General features: G+C 52.6%; 1 protein-coding gene across 2 annotated transcripts in view; it reads right to left on the bottom strand.

Annotated features, from left to right (window-relative positions):
* The window catches only part of IKBKB (inhibitor of nuclear factor kappa B kinase subunit beta), a 52548-nt gene extending 35994 nt beyond the window's left edge, over positions 1–16554 (bottom strand). Inside the window, exons 1-3 of one of the 2 annotated variants that reach the window (XM_027529809.1) lie at positions 16447–16554; positions 15800–15922; positions 1206–1300 (exon numbers count right to left, since the gene is read on the bottom strand). In XM_027529809.1, coding sequence (XP_027385610.1) covers positions 1206–1300; positions 15800–15904 — 200 coding nt within the window. In that variant the 5' untranslated portion in view covers positions 15905–15922; positions 16447–16554. The remainder of the gene's footprint in view (positions 1–1205; positions 1301–15799; positions 15923–16446) is intronic. The other variant, XM_027529811.1, reaches the window with a different exon arrangement.
* Positions 16555–17084: the final 530 nt, after the last annotated feature.

Raw genomic sequence — 17084 nt, 5'->3', positions numbered from 1 at the left:
TTGCTCGTGTGGTGTGTTTGTGGTGTGTGTGTGCGTGTGCATGTGGGGTGTGTGTGGGGTATCTGTGTGTGGTTTGTGTGTCTGTATGTGGAGTGTGAGTGGTGTGTTTGTGGCGTGTGTGTGTGTATAGCGTGTGTGTGGTGTGTCTGTGTCTGCTCGTGTGGTGTGTGTGCGTGTGGGGTGTGTGTGGGGTGTCTGTGTGTGGTTTGTGTGTCTGTATGTGGAGTGTGGGTGGTGTGTCTGTGCATGTGGCATGTGTGTTATGTGTGTGGGGTGTGGGGTGTGTGTCTGAGTGTGGAGTGTGGGCAGCGTGTTTGTGTGTGGTGTATGTGTGCGGTGTATACAGTGTGTGTCATATGTGTGGTGTGTATCTGTGTGTGGAGTGTTGGTGTGTTCATGGTGTGTGTGTAGAGTGTTGGTGTGTTCATGGTGTGTGTGGTATGTGTATGTGGTGTGTCTGGGTGGTGTGTGTTTGTGGCATGTGTGTGTGTCTGTATGGCATGTGTGTGTGGTGTGTCTGTGTCTGCTCGTGTGGTGTGTGTGCGTGTGCATGTGGGGTGCGTGTGGGGTGTCTGTATGTGGTTTGTGTCTGTGGAGTGTGGGTGGTGTGTTTGTGGCATGTCTGTGCATGTGGCATGTGTGTGTGTCATGTGTGTGAAGGTGTGTCTGCTTGTAGAGTGTGCGGTGTATGTGCACGTGCTCACATCTCACAAGAAGACACCCCCTTCCCCGGGGTCGGGAGGGAGCCCCTGCTGGGCTGTAACTCCTCCGCGCCTTCCCAGCTGGGAGGGCAGCCCCCCAGCTCCCCCACCCCGGCCCCCTGGAGGAACAGACTCTGCCAAAAGGTTCACAGCACGGACACTCACCTACCAGCTCAGAAGTGGAAACACTGGGGAAAAAGGATCTTTCCTGACAGAAAACTCAGCGTAATGGCTGCTTTATATCATATAACAAAGGAAGCCCACTCAGAACCCTTGGCGGGGCCAGGGCGTGGGCTGTCACTGCCGCTGCCCCGGTGGCCACCGGCCTGGACAGTCTGGCTGGGGCCCTGACACCTCTATCAGGGTATCAGCGCTGGGCCTCACGCCTCTTTCCAGAGAGCTGGGCTGCGGCTCCAGATCCTGAGGCCCTCCTCCAGAGTCACTGTAGTGTCCCCTGAGCCCTGAGGTCCCCCACCCCAGGGTTGCTGGCGCCCAGGCCCTCACCTCCTCATGATCTGGATCTCCAGGCACCAGCGCTCGCGGTTCCGGGGACTGAGCTCTTGCCGGCACTGCTTGATGGCGATCTGCTCGCCCGTCTCCTGCAGAGGACGCACAGGACGATTAGAGACAGCCAAGGGTCAAACCCACAGCTGTTGCCTCCGGGCCCAGAACACAGCCCGCGCTCAGCTCCAGGCCCCCAAGGCCGGCAGCGTGCCCCTTAACGGATGGCCCCAAGTCCCCTCCAGCCCACCTCCCGGCCCTGCCCACTGGTCATCTCTATCCACCCCACATCTGCACCCAGGCCTTGCTCTGTCCCCACCTCCCCCTTGAGACCTCTTTGGAACACTTCTGCCCAAGAGAACCCTCATTCCTTGAACCCTGGTACCACCGGACTTGATCTTGGACCCAAGCAAAAGGCACTTCCCTGTGCTTCAGCCTAACAGTTAACGCCCTGGCTCCAGGTTTCATGTTTCTCTCGCTGGGGGGGTCTCTCTCTCCAGAGAGAAGGCAAGCACAGTATAGGAGATGGAACACAGGCTGATTCAAATCCCAACACAGCCATTTCCCAGCTCTGTGATGCTGGGTGGACCACGGGCTCTGGCTTGGTTTCTCTATCTGTAAAGTGGGAACACTGACATCCACCTGCCTTTCAGGGGTGCCTCAAGGCTGAGCCCCTGGCAGCGTCCAGCCCTTAGCAGGCATTGGGCAACACTCCTGATGGCAGACCCACGCAGGCGCCGCTGGCATTTAAAACTCTCTGAAGCTGGGCTCTAACCCACCTTTCCATCCTCCTCCTGCGACTCCACCTCGGGCCTCCAATGCCCAGTCAGGGTCAGACCACTGGCCCAGCCTGTGCCCTCTGGTCTCTGCTCCGGGACAAGGCCTGGGTGTCCCCCACAGCAGGGGCTCCTGCCCTCCTGTCTCAACAGGGCACTCCTTCCCAGCACTTACTCACCAAAGACTTATTTTCTGCAGGGTCACAGGGTTACTTTCTCTTTTCTCTGTTACACTATAGGCCTGTCCATCCTTAGGAGTTTAACCTCTAATGCGATATCTGACATAGTGCCCTCCATGGAAGCTTCATGAATGGGAATGAGGGAATTGCTACAATTCTTGTGAACGACAGACAGCCTGGGTCCCGAGGATTAACTCTTCCCTCCCCCCGGGTGTCCAGGCAGCACCGAGGTCAGCGCTCAGCCGCCCCTTCCCAGGCCCCCAGGCCCCTGCAGTGAGAGCCCCCTTAAGAGCCCACATGCCCTGGGACTAGCCCTGACCTGCAGGGCAGGCAGAGGAGAAATCCAGCAAGAAAAGGCTTCAGAATGGTACCAAAATTCCACTGGGGCCCAAACGAAAGATGGGTGTCCTAGAGGCCCCACTGGACCATTTTTTCTGTTTATGAAAATGTGTGTTACGAGGAATCCTAAGTCTTATAAGTGCAGAAATTCATTCGGTCCAAACTGGGACTCAACGGATGCATGTCGAGATCGTGGCAAGGCCCCCAGGGACACATGCTTCCTCAGGGCAGCAGACACGCATCGAGTCACAGGTCCACCAATCCAGCCACGATCCCTGCAGATCAAGGGCCCACCCGGGAGGAAAAGGACAATGGGAATCAGGGCTCCCCAGGTGGCGCTAGTGATAAAGAACCCACCTGCCAATGCAGGAGACGGAAGAGACTTGGGTTCGATCCCTGGGTGGGGAAGATCCCCTGGAGGAGGAGATGGCAACCCACTCCGGCGTTCTTGCCTGGGAAATAACTCGGACAGAGGAGGCTGGCGGGCTGCTGCGCACAGGGTCGCAGAGAGTTGGACACAACTGAAGCGACTTAGCACACACGCACACAGACAAGAAACAGACAGTGTCCCCTGGGACGCATTACTCGCTGGTCAGCAGACCCGTCCCTAAAATCGACATTCATGAATGAAAGCTTCAGGAATGAGGTGGAGGCATCCTTTGACTGTGACAGCTCCAAGGCCAGAAGCAGATACTTCCAGCAGCCCCACCCAGGGCACTCTCCCAAGTGGCTTCTATCAAGTCCCCACACGGCTGTCATTAAGCCTCGGTCACACAGTCACCTTATATGCTTTTTTTTTTTCTTTCAATAGCTCTGAGATATCACTCACACGCCATTCAACTCAGCCATGGAAGGCACACACACTGATGGTCCGGGGTACATTCAGAGTAACGTGGCAAAGCCACAGTCCGTTTTAGGGCGCGCTCACCAGGGCCTCCCTGGTGCTCCAGGGGCAGGGACTCGGTGCTCGTGGTGTGGGGGTGCCAAGGTTCGAACCCTGGTCGGGGGGTCTAGACCCCACATGCCGCAACTAACAGCTTTACATGCTGCAATTAAAGGTCCCGCACACCACACCAAGACTGAAGATCTCAGTCCCGCAGCTAAGACCCAGAGCATCTTCATTTCAGTTCAGTCACTCAGTCGTGTCTGACTCTGCGACCCCAAGGACTGCAGCACGCCAGGCCTCCCTGTCCATCACCAACTCCTGGAATTTACTCAAACTCATGTCCATTGAGTTGGTGATGCCATCCAACCATCTCATCTTCTGTCGTCCCCTTCTCCTCCAGCCTTCAATCTTTCCCAGCATCAGGGTCTTTTCCAATGAGTCAGTTCTTCGCATCAGGTGGCCAAAGTATTGGAGCTTCAGCTTTAGCATCAGTCCTTTCAGTGAACATTCAGGACTGATTTACTTTAGGATGGACTGGTTGGATCTCCTCGCAGTCCAAGGGACTAATTAGTTAATTATTTTCAACGAGAACATACTCATCACCTCCCAAAGAAATCTCCACCCCCAGGCCTAGACAAGCACTCATCTACACGCTGCCTCTACAGATTTAGCCGTCTGGATACTTCACATAAAGAGGATCGTACAAGATGTGCCGTTATCAGGCCCCCGCCCAGCAGTATTTCAAAGGCTCACCTCTGGCGGCCCAGGCTGCTCCGAGCCACGCTGCCCGGCACCGCCCACGGCAGCAGCTGCTGACGGCCAGGCTCCGCCACTCTGTCCACTTACTGCGCGGTTAGAACCCCGACCTCTGGCCAGGATTCGGAGGTGCCCTTGAAGAAGAGCTGACCTCTTTCAAAAACTGGCAGTTCTGCTGCTCTTGAACCCACCAGGACAGCTGGACAAGCGACCTTGGATGGACATCCAGCTAGCACTGCTCAAGAGTTAGGGTGTGTGTCCAGAAGCCACGATTTGTTTCATTGATGAACAACCAGACTGCGTTACATTGCACGAGACTTTCCACCCTCTGCGTGGTGAACTTCCCAAATCCCCTGCTCTCAAAGTGATTCGAATCTGCTTTCAAGTTTCACTTCCCGTTAGGGTTCAGACTCGTTTTTTTGCTCAGTTCTCTGGTAACTCCACCAACAGCCATTCCAATACGTGTCTAGAAGCTTGTTTGTAGGTGGGCGGGATCGCGCAGAAACCCAAGCTCCAGCAATGAGAGATGGATGGCCACACTGCAGAGGGAGGTCAGGCCGCCAGGAGTGTCCGCTGAGCACGTGATGTTGAGACGGACGGTTGTTTTAAGCAACCATTCAGTAGAAGATACTGCAACTCGTGGTTTGTTACTGCAGAACGTCTCCTCGAGTTTAAAAATCTGCACCTAATTTAATATACACGACAGTGCATTCGTTTTCTATCATTGCTACAAGAAACTGCCACCAGCTCGCTGGCTTAAAACAACACCAATTTACTTCCCGATGGTTCTGGCAGTTCAGAAGTCTGGCGAGGGTCTCACGGGACTGAAATCAAGCTGTTGGCAGGCCATGTCCTCTTCAGAGGCCCTAGAGAAGAATGCCCTTCATGTCCGCCCTAGAAACTAGGGTCTGCCTGCAACCTGTGGCCCACGGCCCCTTCCTCCAGCTCCAGGCCAGCAGTGACCAGCGCAGCCTCTGCGGGTGCACTGCTGACACCGACTCTCCAGTCTCCCTCGTCACTTTCCGTGACCCCTGTGGTTACACTGGGCCCACCCAGGTGGTCCAGGATGAGCTTCCCAACTAAGGTCAGTTGATGAGCAACGTTGATTCCCTCTGCAGCGCAACCTAACCTTCACAGGCTCAGGGGGTTAGGACGCAGACATTTGGGGAGGGGGTCACTATTCTCCTGAGCATCAACAGTACGCTTCCTTCATGAAGATGACGGACAGGGCTTCTCTGGTGGACCAGTGGTTAAGGATCTGCCTTGCAATGTAGGGGACACCAGGTTCGATCCCTGGTCCCACAAGATCCCACATGCTGTGGAGCAACTAAGCCAGTGCACCGCAACTACTGAGCCCGTGCTCTAGAGCCCACGAGGCGCAATTACTGAAGCCCACGTGCCCAGAGCCTGTGCTCTGCAACAAGAAAAGCTACTGCAACGAGAAGCCCAGGCACCGCAATGAAGAGCAGCCCGTACTTGCTGCAACGAGAAAAGGCCGAGCAGCAGCAAAGACACAGCACAGCCGAAATAAGTAAGAAAATAAATGAATCTTAAAAAAAAAAATGACAGATAAGTCAAACCCAAAGGGTAGATGTTACGTGCCTTAGGAAATGTTTTATAGAATCCATCTGCATATACACTGGGTGATTGCAGATAGCTGTAATGTCCTGCCCAACACAAACACCGGAACTCACACACAGCCGTCACCTGGCCCATCCCAGAATCCACTAATAGACCCTGATACTGAAGACTGATGTTAAAGACTGATGAACAGTCAAACTCAACCTATAGAGTGAATTTTGTGACGCGAACACAGAACACACCATGGGGTTAAGTGGGCACAGGCCCCAACACTGAGTGGGCAGCTCAGCCTGGTCCTGCGGTGCCAGGGGAAACCCTGCCTTCCCAAGCCTGAGGGTCCCACACAGACACCTCTTACCCTGCGACCCTCTAGGAAGCACTCTAAAACATTCCCGTCTTTCCACGATTAATCTTTCACTTGAAACAGAAACCCAGGTAGAAGGACCTTCTGTAGCTAAACACATACTTTCTCTGGAAAGCAAAATTCAATTAATCATGAACAGACTGTGAAGATGGTTTTTAAACTCTGGGGGTGTCTGTCCCCAAGCTGCAATGACACACCAGGGCATGGACGACTGACTCTATTTGGCCTGGAACCTCCCAGTCTCGGCTCAGTTCTCTGGAATCCCAGACTTGGCCCAAACCATCTCAGTACCCAACTCCTAGGAAGTTGGGACAAAATTTAAAAGCGGTGTATCTGGAGAAAATGGAGAAAGGGGCCTAGGATGGTGTCTCCATTGAAGGCAGCTGATTACGAAGGTCCTTCAAGTCTCTGCGATCTTTTCGCCTTTTGTGAACAAAGGTGAGTGTACTCCAAAGTGGGGGCAGCTTGCGGGGTCAGGCTCCCCCAGACTCCTGGGACCCCTGGATGGCACTACAGGAGAAGCGAGCTGAAGGCCAGCCTCTGAAGGAGCCGCTGGCCTCCCTGGTAGCCTTTTTCTAATGGCTGGAGGGCCACGAACAGGAAGCCAAGGGGTCTGTCCACACCCTCAGGTCATGAAGTCACCTCCTGTTACCAAAGCAACCACTCAACAGGCCTCTGTGGTCTAAGAGGGGGGCTGGAAACACCTTCCGTGTTCCTTCTCGGATCCTCCCTCCCAGATGAGTGTTTCTGGAAGGAGGGCCCAGAGTCAGAAGGCTGAGGTCAGCTGGCTGACCCCGCCCACTCCCTTCGCCTCCAGACCCACCCACAGGAGCTCGGGAGGAAGCAGGTCAGATCACCGGTGATCCCTCACGCCTCACCTGGTGAATGTGTGACCTCGAGCTCATCACCTAAGCCTCTGGGTCTTTATCCACAAGGTGGGGGTGACCATACCCTTTCTGGTGCTGTCGGTCAAATGAGACGGAGTGTGGGGCCCTCGGGGGCTTGGAGCATGTTCCTACTTCCTCTCCCCAAGCCACCTGCCACCCCTGCCCCCTAACACTCCGTGCAACCCGCGCTCTGTGCCAAGGACCTTCAGGTGCGTCCAGCTCTGCGTGACCCCATGAACTGTGGCCTGCCAGGCTCCTCTGCCCACGGGATTCTCCAGGCAGGAATACCCCACCTCCCATCAAATCCTGCCTGATGATCCTCCTATCACACCTGAGCATGCAGGAAGCGGTATGGATAAGGCACCCATCACACCTGGCGATGACACCCTCGCTGAACAGGAGCCATGATGATTTCTGCACGATCTGGTGCTCGTATTTACACCTATTTGATATATTCCTGAGTAGTCATTTCACTTCCTTGACTAGAGCGTGAGTATAGTAAGTCAGGATCATCAAAAAGATGGTCCCCTGATGGCTCAGTCCAGGGCTCAAAGCCTGTAAGACTTGAAGACACACAGACAGGTTACAGTGAGTGTAGTGTCGTCCAGTGAGGGGACAGGGAGAGCTGGCCCTACTTCTCGAGCGGTGACCAGTGTGTCCACAGGGATCAGGCAGCACTTTCCAGCCTTCTCCATCACAGCGCGGAGGATGTGACATTAGCAAGGCGCCCTGGGGCGTCTCACTCGTCCAAGACCCAGGATGCCAGTGCTTATATCTGCAAGGCGCTCTGGAGGCTTTCAGCCCAGACAGACTGACAGCAGAAGGGATCAGCATCTTCAGTTCAGTTCAGTCGCTCAGTCGGGTCCGACTCTTTGCAACCCCATGAATCGCAGCATGCCAGGCCTCCCTGTCCATCACCAATTCCTGGAGTTCACTCAGACTCATGTCCATTGAGTCAGTGACGCCATCCAGCCATCTCATCCTCTGTCGTCCCCTTCTCCTCCTGCCCCCAATCCCTCCCAGCATCAGAGTCTTTTCCAGTGAGTCAACTCTTCGAATGAGGTGGCCAAAGTACTGGAGTTTCAGCTTCAGCATCATTCCTTCCAAAGAAATCCCAGGGCTGATCTCCTTCAGAATGGACTGGTTGGATCTCCTTGCAGTCCAAGGGACTCTCAAGAGTCTTCTCCAGCACCACAGTTCAAAAGCATCAATTCTTCGGCACACAGCCTTCTTCACAGTCCAACTCTCACACCCATACATGACCACAGGAAAAACCATAGCCTTGACTAGACGGACCTTTGTCGGCAAAGTAATGTCTCTGCTTCTGAATATGCTATCTAGGTTGGACATAACTTTCCTTCCAAGGAGTAAGCATCTTTTAATTTCATGGCTGCAGTCACCATCTGCAGTGATTTTGGAGCCCAAAAAAATAAAGTCTGACACTGTTTCCATTGTTTCCCCATCTATTTCCCATGAAGTGATCGGACCGGAGCTATGATCTTCATTTTCTGAATGTTGAGCTTTAAGCCAACGTTTTCACTCTCCACTTTCACTTTCATCAAGAGGCTTTTTAGTTCTTCACTTTCTGCCATAAGGGTGTGTCATCTGCATATCTGAGGTTATTGATATTTCTCCCAGTAATCTTGATTCCAGCTTGTGTTTCTTCCAGTCCAGCGTTTCTCAGGATGTACTCTGCATGTAAGTTAAATAAACAGGGTGACAATATACAGCCTTGACGTACTCCTTTTCCTATTTGGAACCAGTCTGTTGTTCCATGTCCAGTTCTAACTGTTGCTTCCTGACCTGCATACAGTTTTCTTAAGAGGCAGGTCAGGTGGTCTGGTATTCCCATCTCTTTCAGAATTTTCCACAGTTTATTGTGATCCACACAGCCAAAGGCTTTGGCATAGTCAATAAAGCAGAAATAGATGTTTTTCTGGAACTCTCTTGCTTTTTCCATGATCCAGCGGACGTTGGCAATTTGATCTCAGGTTCCTCTGCCTTTTCTAAAACCAGCTTGAACATCAGGAAGTTCACGGTTCACATATTGCTGAAGCCTGGCTTGGAGAATTTTGAGCATTACTTTACTAGCATATGAGATGAGTACAATTGTGCGGTAGTTTGAGCATTCTTTGGCATTGCCTTTCTTTGGGATCGGAATGAAAACTGACCTTTTCCAGTCCTGTGGCCACTGCTGAGTTTTCCAAATTTGCTGGCATATTGAGTGCAGCACTTTCACAGCATCATCTTTCAGTATTTGAAAGAGCTCAACTGGAATTCCATCACCTCCACTAGCTTTGTTTGTAGTGATGCTTTCTAAGGCCCACTTGACTTCACATTCCAGGATGTCTGGCTCTAGGTCAGTGATCACACCATCGTGATTATCTAGGACGTGAAGATCTTTTTTGTACAGTTCTTCTGTGTATTCTTGCCACCTCTTCTTGGTATCTTCTGCTTCTGTTAGGTCCATACCATTTCTGCCCTTTATCGAGCCCATCTTTGCATGAAATGTTCCCTTGGTATCTCTAATTTTCTTGAAGAGATCTCTAGTCTTTCCCATTCTGTTGTTTTCCTCTATTTCTTTGCATTGATCGCCGAGGAAGGCTTTCTTATCTCTTCTTGCTATTCTTTGGAACTCTGCATTCAGATGCTTATATCTTTCCTTTTCTCCTTTGCTTTTCGCTTCTCTTCTTTTCACAGCTATTTATAAGGCCTCCCCAGACAGCCATTTTGCTTTTTTGCATTTCTTTTCCATGGGGATGGTCTTGATCCCTGTCTCCTGTACAATGTCACGAACCTCATTCCATAGTTCATCAGGCACTCTACCTATCAGATCTAGGCCCTTAAATCTATTCCTCACTTCCACTGTATAATCATAAGGGATTTGATTTAGGTCATACCCGAATGGTCTAGTGGTTTTCCCTACTTTCTTCAATTTAAGTCTGAATTTGGTAATAAGGAGTTCATGATCTGAGCCACAGTCAGCTCCTGGTCTTGTTTTTGTTGACAGTATAGAGCTTCTCCATCTTTGGCTGCAAAGAATATAATCAATCTGATTTCGGTGTTGACCATCTGGTGAGGTTAGCTTCTTCCAAATCCACGTGGGAGGCTGTGGCGCAAAGCCCCAAAGCTGCCCACACCATAGCTGGGACCCAAGCCCGGGTCTGTGTGATGCAAGCTCTCAGTCCTGGAAGGGGTTGCAGCTGAGGTCACTGAGGTCACCTCATCTTCTCCTTCTCCCTTTGTGTCTAACAAAACATCCTGTTGAAAATGCCAGCCCTTCTAGACAGTACTTGAGCTGAAGATTTAAGAGAGTATCCACACAGCAGGGACTGTCGAAGCCCACGCTTGGTAAGAAAAGCAAAAAACACTCAGGGAGGCAGGTGGGGTCATTTGTTCCACTGCCCTTCCTCCCTCGGAGATACTCATTTTTGGCGTCTCTGCTTAGCAAGGAAGACCTACATATTTTGTCTTCCAAAGTGCGGGTTTTCACTATAGTGCTTCAAAACAGTTTAGACTGATGGTGGACAAAACTGAGCTTTCCCGGGAGTGTCCCTGACCTTGGATCCCCACCTTGGAGAAGCCACAAGCCAGTGAACGAGGCGTGAGGCTGGGATTCAAAGAGGAACAGGTCCAGAAGATTCCGGCTCCTTTACCTACTAGCTCAGCCTCTCTGGGAAGGGGTTAACCTCCCTACAATTCAGTTTCCTTGGATACGAAATGGGAGTAAGAACAACAGTACTCCTGCTGGGGGCTGCCGTGCAGACTGGAGACAAAGCAGGTGAAATGTCTCACCCATGCGGGCGTGCAGTGCTTTTTCCACAAACGTGGGTCTGATCATTAGGTGTCTTTCATCCGAATGAGGGTGCCGATGCTTGGGCTCTCTCATGTGACTCCTCCTCTGAGGAAGCAGAAGTATTCTCTCTTATGGACAAGGCACGTGGAGTGTTAGGAAAACATGCATGGCTGTCACGTCCAGTAGAATCCGTGACTCTGCCCGACTGGAGTTACATAGCCACCCCTCTCTCCTGGGTGCCTTCCTCCAGAGGCTCGGAACGCAAGGGGGTCTCCCAGAGAACACACCGCTCATGTTCTGATCGTGGACGCTGATGAAAGACCCTCCCCTGCGTACCCAGAGCAGCCCAGGGATTTCCCTGAAAGGGGGGAGTAGCCTGGGGGGACCTGGACCACTTCCTGGACTAAGCCAGGTCACGGCCAAGTGCTCACCACACACCAGCGAACGCTGGATGCCTCCCCCCAGCCCCTCACGTCCACCCCACCCCTACCTCCTGCCGCTTGTCACCGTGAAAACAGCTCTTAAATCTGCCTGCCTCCACAACCATCAGCCCCGTCCAGTCTCACGCGTGGAGTACTCCAGAAACCTCATAACTGGTCTCTCCAGTGGATGAGGCAGGGCCAGCGGGGTCCCAGTACCACATCCCAAGAGCTGATGGCTAATATCCAGGAATTTGGTGAGAAAGGTGGTCAAGCTGCCAGTGGTTTGAAATAAGCCAGGTGGGAGTTGTTACCCTGTAGAAATCAGGACGTCTTTGGGGAGAGCTGACTGCCCCGCCCAGCACTGCCTGGGCCCCTTCCCATGGGTCCCCCCCACCCAAAGCAGGGCTCCCGGCAGCAGCGCCCACCTTCTGCACATTAGCTTCCCTTGCACCCAGCTCCCCTGTCAGCCCACTCGCTCACACCCGCTGGCCAAGGCCCACCCTTGGCAGGGGCTCTGAACAGGCTGCCCCTCAGCCTGGACCCTCTTCCCACTCTCCCCACCTGGCCAGCGCCCACCAACCCTCAGGTTCCTTGTTCCTCCTGCCTGGCGATGCCCCCCGGGGCAGCCTTCCAGACCCCCAGTGTAAGGTCTCAGCGCCCTGGGGTCCCTCTCCTAGGCTGTGATGACCATAGTTGGGAGCTTACATTTATAATACTTGATTAGCGGTGCTTTCCTTTTTCCAAAAAGGCCTTCATCAAACAGTGGCTGACTCTTGGGCACCCAATACACACACAACATAGAGTTTCCGTGAGGGAACTGGAAGAGGCCCAAAGGCAGACAGGGTCCGGGCTGACGAGAGCCCTCCTCTGCAGACACACGGGCTGCGAGGGAGGCTGAGGAGCTCAGGGAGAACTGACCCCAGACTCCACCGGGTGGGCCTCGCTGACTGACCTGCTGGAGCCCAGAGGGCAGAGGCAGGGAGGGCAGGGGCCCCAGATGGCAGAAGGAGAGCTTGGCTTTCGGCTTTTTTGTTAAATAAGGTTTTTGAACAGGAGAAGAAACTTGAAATAGAAGACACAAACACACACATTCTCTCTCTCTCGGGCTCACAGCTAGAAAGCCAAAAACAGCCTCCATCTGACAACTGTATCCCAAGCCCAGAGAGCACATAGGGGCCCCCGGGGGTGGAGACAGCAGACAGTGGCCCATCCTGACAGAACTCTCTCTCAAGGAAGCTGAGATGTGGCTGCAGCAGGATGCGGGCTGGAGCCAAGACTCTGAAGGCCCCGGCCCAGGTCTGTGTGGGGCTGAGCAAGGAGCTGAGCTCCGGGAGTTGGTGATAGACAGGGAGGCCCGGTGTGCTGCAGTCCATGGGGTCACAAAGAGTCGGACACGACTGAGTGACTGAACTGAACTGGGGAAGGAGCTAGCTCTTCCGTCCTGATGCCAGGGCTCTGTTGCACCCCGCTTGCACCCCAGCCACGGGGTTTGCTGGAATCAAGAGTTTCCCGGGTGACTTTGAGTAACTACCGCCTGCAGGACTGTCCTCTGGCCCCCACGCTCCTCCAGGGGTCGCTCCACTCACTGGGAGCCGCTCCACCCATTCAGAGCTCCACGTCTTCCAGCTGATAGGGGAGGCTGGGGGTCTGAGATAATCTCTGCTGTGACTGGCCGGAGGCCGGGATGACTCTCCCTGCTGGCTGCAGCCAGGCTCCTGGGAATCCACCATCTCTTCAAGTCCAGAAAGATGCTGGAGACCCTTCATTAAAAAGTGGGTACCTTCCCTCAAGGGCTTCAGTGTGTCTGAATTTTGGGTCAAGAAGCTAGTATTAGCTATAGGGTAAGTGAGGGTTCCCCCGAGCAGAGATCTCCAAACTGGGTATAGGCAGGGGTTACTCAAAACAGGAATCCAAAAAAAACACACAGGAAATGAAGCTTTCCTGCTATTAACCATGCAGCACCATGCTCAGAGGATCTGTCAGGTCGCGCGCCACTTCTAACACTCGGGGGATCCCGAGGACAATGGGGTTTCCACCATCAGGGGCGGACAGGAGCTGGTGGGGACAGGTCGGAGGCTCCGAGCGCCCCACTTACGTAGAATTACGGACAGTATCATCCAATTTTAATACGTTCAGTTCAGCCACTCAGTCGTGCCCAACTCTTTGCAACCCCATGGACTGCAGCATGCCGGGGTTCCCTGTCCATCACCAACTCCCAGAGTTTACTCAAAGTCATGTCCATTGAGTCGGTGATGCCATCCAACCATCTCATCCTCTGGTATCCCCTTGTCCTCCTGCCTTCAATCTTTCCCAGCATAAGGGTCTTTTCCAATGAGTCAGTTCTTCGCATCAGGTGGCCAAAGTATTGGAATTTCAGCTTCAGGATCGGTCCTTCCAATGAACATTCAGGACTGATCTCCTTTAGGATGGACTGGTTGGATCTCCTTGAAGTCCAAGGGACTCTGAAGAGTCTTCTCCAACACCCAGTCCAAAAACATCAGTTCTTTGGCGCTCAGCTTTCTTTATGGTCCAACTCTCATACCCATACATGGCTACTGGAAAAACCATAGCTTTGACTAGACGGACCTTTGTTGGCAAAGTAATGTCTCTGCTTTTGAATATGCTGTCTAGGTTGGTCATAACTTTTCTTCCAAGGAGCAAGCATCTTTTAATATCATGGCTGCAGTCACCATCTGCAGTGATTTTGAAGCCCCCCAAAATAAAGTCTGACACTGTTTCTGCTGTTTCCTCATCTATTTGCCATGAAGTGATGGACAGGATGCCATGATCTTCATTTTCTGAATGCTGGGCTTTAGGGCAACTTTTTCACTCTCTTCTCTCACTTTCATCAACAGGCTTTTTAGTTCTTCTTTTTAGTTCTTCTGCCATAAAGGTGGTGTCATTTGCATATCTGAGGTTATTGCTATTTCTCCCAGCAATCTTGATTCCAGCTTGTGATTCATCCAGCCCAGCGTTTCTCATGATGTACTCTGCATATAAGTTAAATAAGCAGGGTGACAATATACAGCCTTGACGTACTCCCTTCCGGATTCGGAACTAGTCTGCTGTTCCATGTCCAGTTCTAACTGTTGCTTCCTGATCTGCACACAGATTTCTCAGGAGGCAGGTCAGGTGGTCTGGTATTCCCATCTCTTTCAGAATTTTCCACAGTTTATTGTGATCCACACAGTCAAAGGCTTTGGCATAGTCAATAAAGCAGAAGTAGATGTTTTTCTGGAATTCTCTTGCTTTTTCCATGATCCAATGGATGTTGGCAATTTGATCTCAGGTTCCTCTGCCTTTTCTAAATCCAGCTTGAACATCTGCAAGTTCATGGTTCACGTACTGTTGAAGCCTGACTTGGAGGATTTTGAGCATTATTTTGCTAGCGTGTGAGATGAGTGTAGTTCTGCAGTAGTTTGAATATTTTTTGGCATTGCCTTTCTTTGGGATTGGAATGAAAAGTGACTTTTCCCAGCCCTGTGGCCGCTGCTGAGTTTTCCAAATTTGCTGGCATATTGAGTGCAGCACTTTCACAGCATCTTCTTTTAGCTCAACTGGAATTCCATCACCTCCACTAGCTTTGTTCGTAGTGATGCTTCCTAAGGCCCACTTGACTTTGCATTCCAGGATTTTAATAAAAGGACTCTCATAAAATGGATGAGTGGCTTAAAGAGATTCTTGTGGAGAATTTCAGTGCACGGACAAACAGGAATATGGAAGCCGTAATGCTTGTGGGGTGAAAAATTCATGTGTCAAAGACATTAAGAGAACAATGAGGATCTATGAGATGTAAAATCAGCCCAAAGAATTCAAAATTATAAAAATTACTTGAAACGCGCATGTTCATCCACCATCCTCAACGATAATTCTCATTTTCGTGTGCCTCTGTATAATTCTCGCTGTGAGATATTGCAAACAACACTGGGAAGACACCAGAACTGGTAAGTATTTAAAATGCTTTTTAAATTAACTTTTAAAACATTTAAAAATGTTTTATTATTTTCACACTTCAGATTTTTCTTAAGTGTGAAAACATGTTTGCATGTTTCGTAACATCTAATACATTCAGTTCAGTTCAGTTCAGTCACGTCCGACTCTTCAAGACCCCCTGAACTGCAGCACGCCAGGCCTCCCTGTCCATTACCAGCTCCCGGCGTTCACCCAAACTCATGTCCATCAAGTCAGTGATGCCATCCAGCCATCTCATCCTTTGTCATCCCCTTCTCCTCCTGCCCCCAATCCCTCCCAGCATCCCAGTCTTTTCCAATGAGTCAACTACACAATATATTAGTAGGTGATAATATTAGGTTAGCAAAGATATGTAATTTTTAAAATTTATATTTGAAGTTGAAAGCTTAAATTTTTTTTTTTTTTTTTTTTTACTATTTATTTAGGTGACATAGTCAGTAAAGCTTGGAGACCACTAACCTAGAGTCAGCTTAGGGGACCTGAGGCTGCCTTCCCAGGCCCTTTCTCTCCCAAGAAGCCCACCCAGGGCCAAGGTGAGCCCCATTCACAGGGTGGGTGGGGGGTGAGACTTAGTCTGCACCCTCTAATCCTGCCGGCCCCTCCCCCGCCCCCGGGTCCTCCCAGCAGCACAGAGCCTACCTGATTGTGCCATCGGATGACGTTCCCAAATCCCCCTGTCCCAAGACGCTCTTTCATTTCCCAGGCCCCACATGTCTGGGTTGGCAGGGAAGGTGACCAGCTCATACTGAAGTTCTGCTAACGCTGCAAACAATGTGGGGGACGGGGGGGAGGGGGGGGGACAAAAGGTGATGGTTAAGGAAAAGTGGGAAGATGGACAAGGTTAAGAGATGCCACAGCGCTTCGATGGGAAAGAAAAATCGGAACTGATTTTTCATCTCCGTACATAAAAGCAGGTGGCTGGGTCTGGTTTTCGTTTGGGGAGCAAAGTCCTGTCTTTCGCAGCCCCCCACCCACCCCACCCCGAAGCTGTATGGAAGCAGCAGGGGGTGGCGTGGGGGTCCCGCCCAGGACAGAACGCCCCCGCGCCCAGGACCTGCCAGGGGATCCCCGGGCTGCGCCCCCGCTCGGGCGCCTCCCGGCTCAGCCCCCCGTGGCCCCGACGAATCACCGCCGCGTCCCGGGCCCCCGCCCGGCACCACCCCGCCGGGGCCTCCCAGCCCTCCGCGCCCGGGAAGCCCCGGACTCGGGGCCGGTCACGCGCGTCTCTGGGAGCCTCGGAGACGGGGGGGCGGGTGACACCGGGGGCGCCCGCCCGAGGCACTTACCTGGCGGCGGGGCGCGGGTGCCGCCCCGAAGACATGAACTCGCGGGGCCCTCAGAGCCGCCAGACAGGCGCCACTTCCTCAAACACTTCCTGCTCTGACGTCACGGGGCACGTGGGTCGCGGCCTTAAAGGGGCCGCCGGCCCAGACTTCCCCAACGCCCCCCTCGCCCTGTGACCAACCCTGGGGAAAACGGCCCCGTGCGCTTTAGACGTGCGACTTCTACCTGAGCGCTTTCTGAGACGGGGAAGATGGGGATTTCCTCACCTGCCCCCCACCCCCGCCCCGGGGTCAGCCTGACCAGGCTTCCTAGACTTTGAAGTAGGGGAATTTCCCGCTCCTCCCCCCCCCCCCCACCCCGCTCCCCGCTCCCCCCCCAGGATGGATTTAGGGACGGTTTACAAGAATTACCCTGGGCCTCTAACTTTTCCGGCTGTAATCCCTCACCTGGTCTGGAAACTCCTGGGCTCAGATCGAGAATGATAAATCACACCTGTAGTCCCTAGGCGTGACAACCTCCTCTTCCCCCTTAAAAAAAAATTAAGAAGAAGAGGAGAGAATCTAATACTGTAACTCGAAACTACAGGTTCAGCCCCAGTAACGGGAGGAAATTGTGAGACTAGCTCTCAGCGTGTTAATCC

The sequence above is a fragment of the Bos indicus x Bos taurus genome, chromosome 27 (genome assembly GCF_003369695.1).
Source record: "Bos indicus x Bos taurus breed Angus x Brahman F1 hybrid chromosome 27, Bos_hybrid_MaternalHap_v2.0, whole genome shotgun sequence".
NCBI lineage: Eukaryota > Metazoa > Chordata > Mammalia > Artiodactyla > Bovidae > Bos > Bos indicus x Bos taurus.
This window is presented reverse-complemented; position numbering and strand designations above follow the sequence as displayed.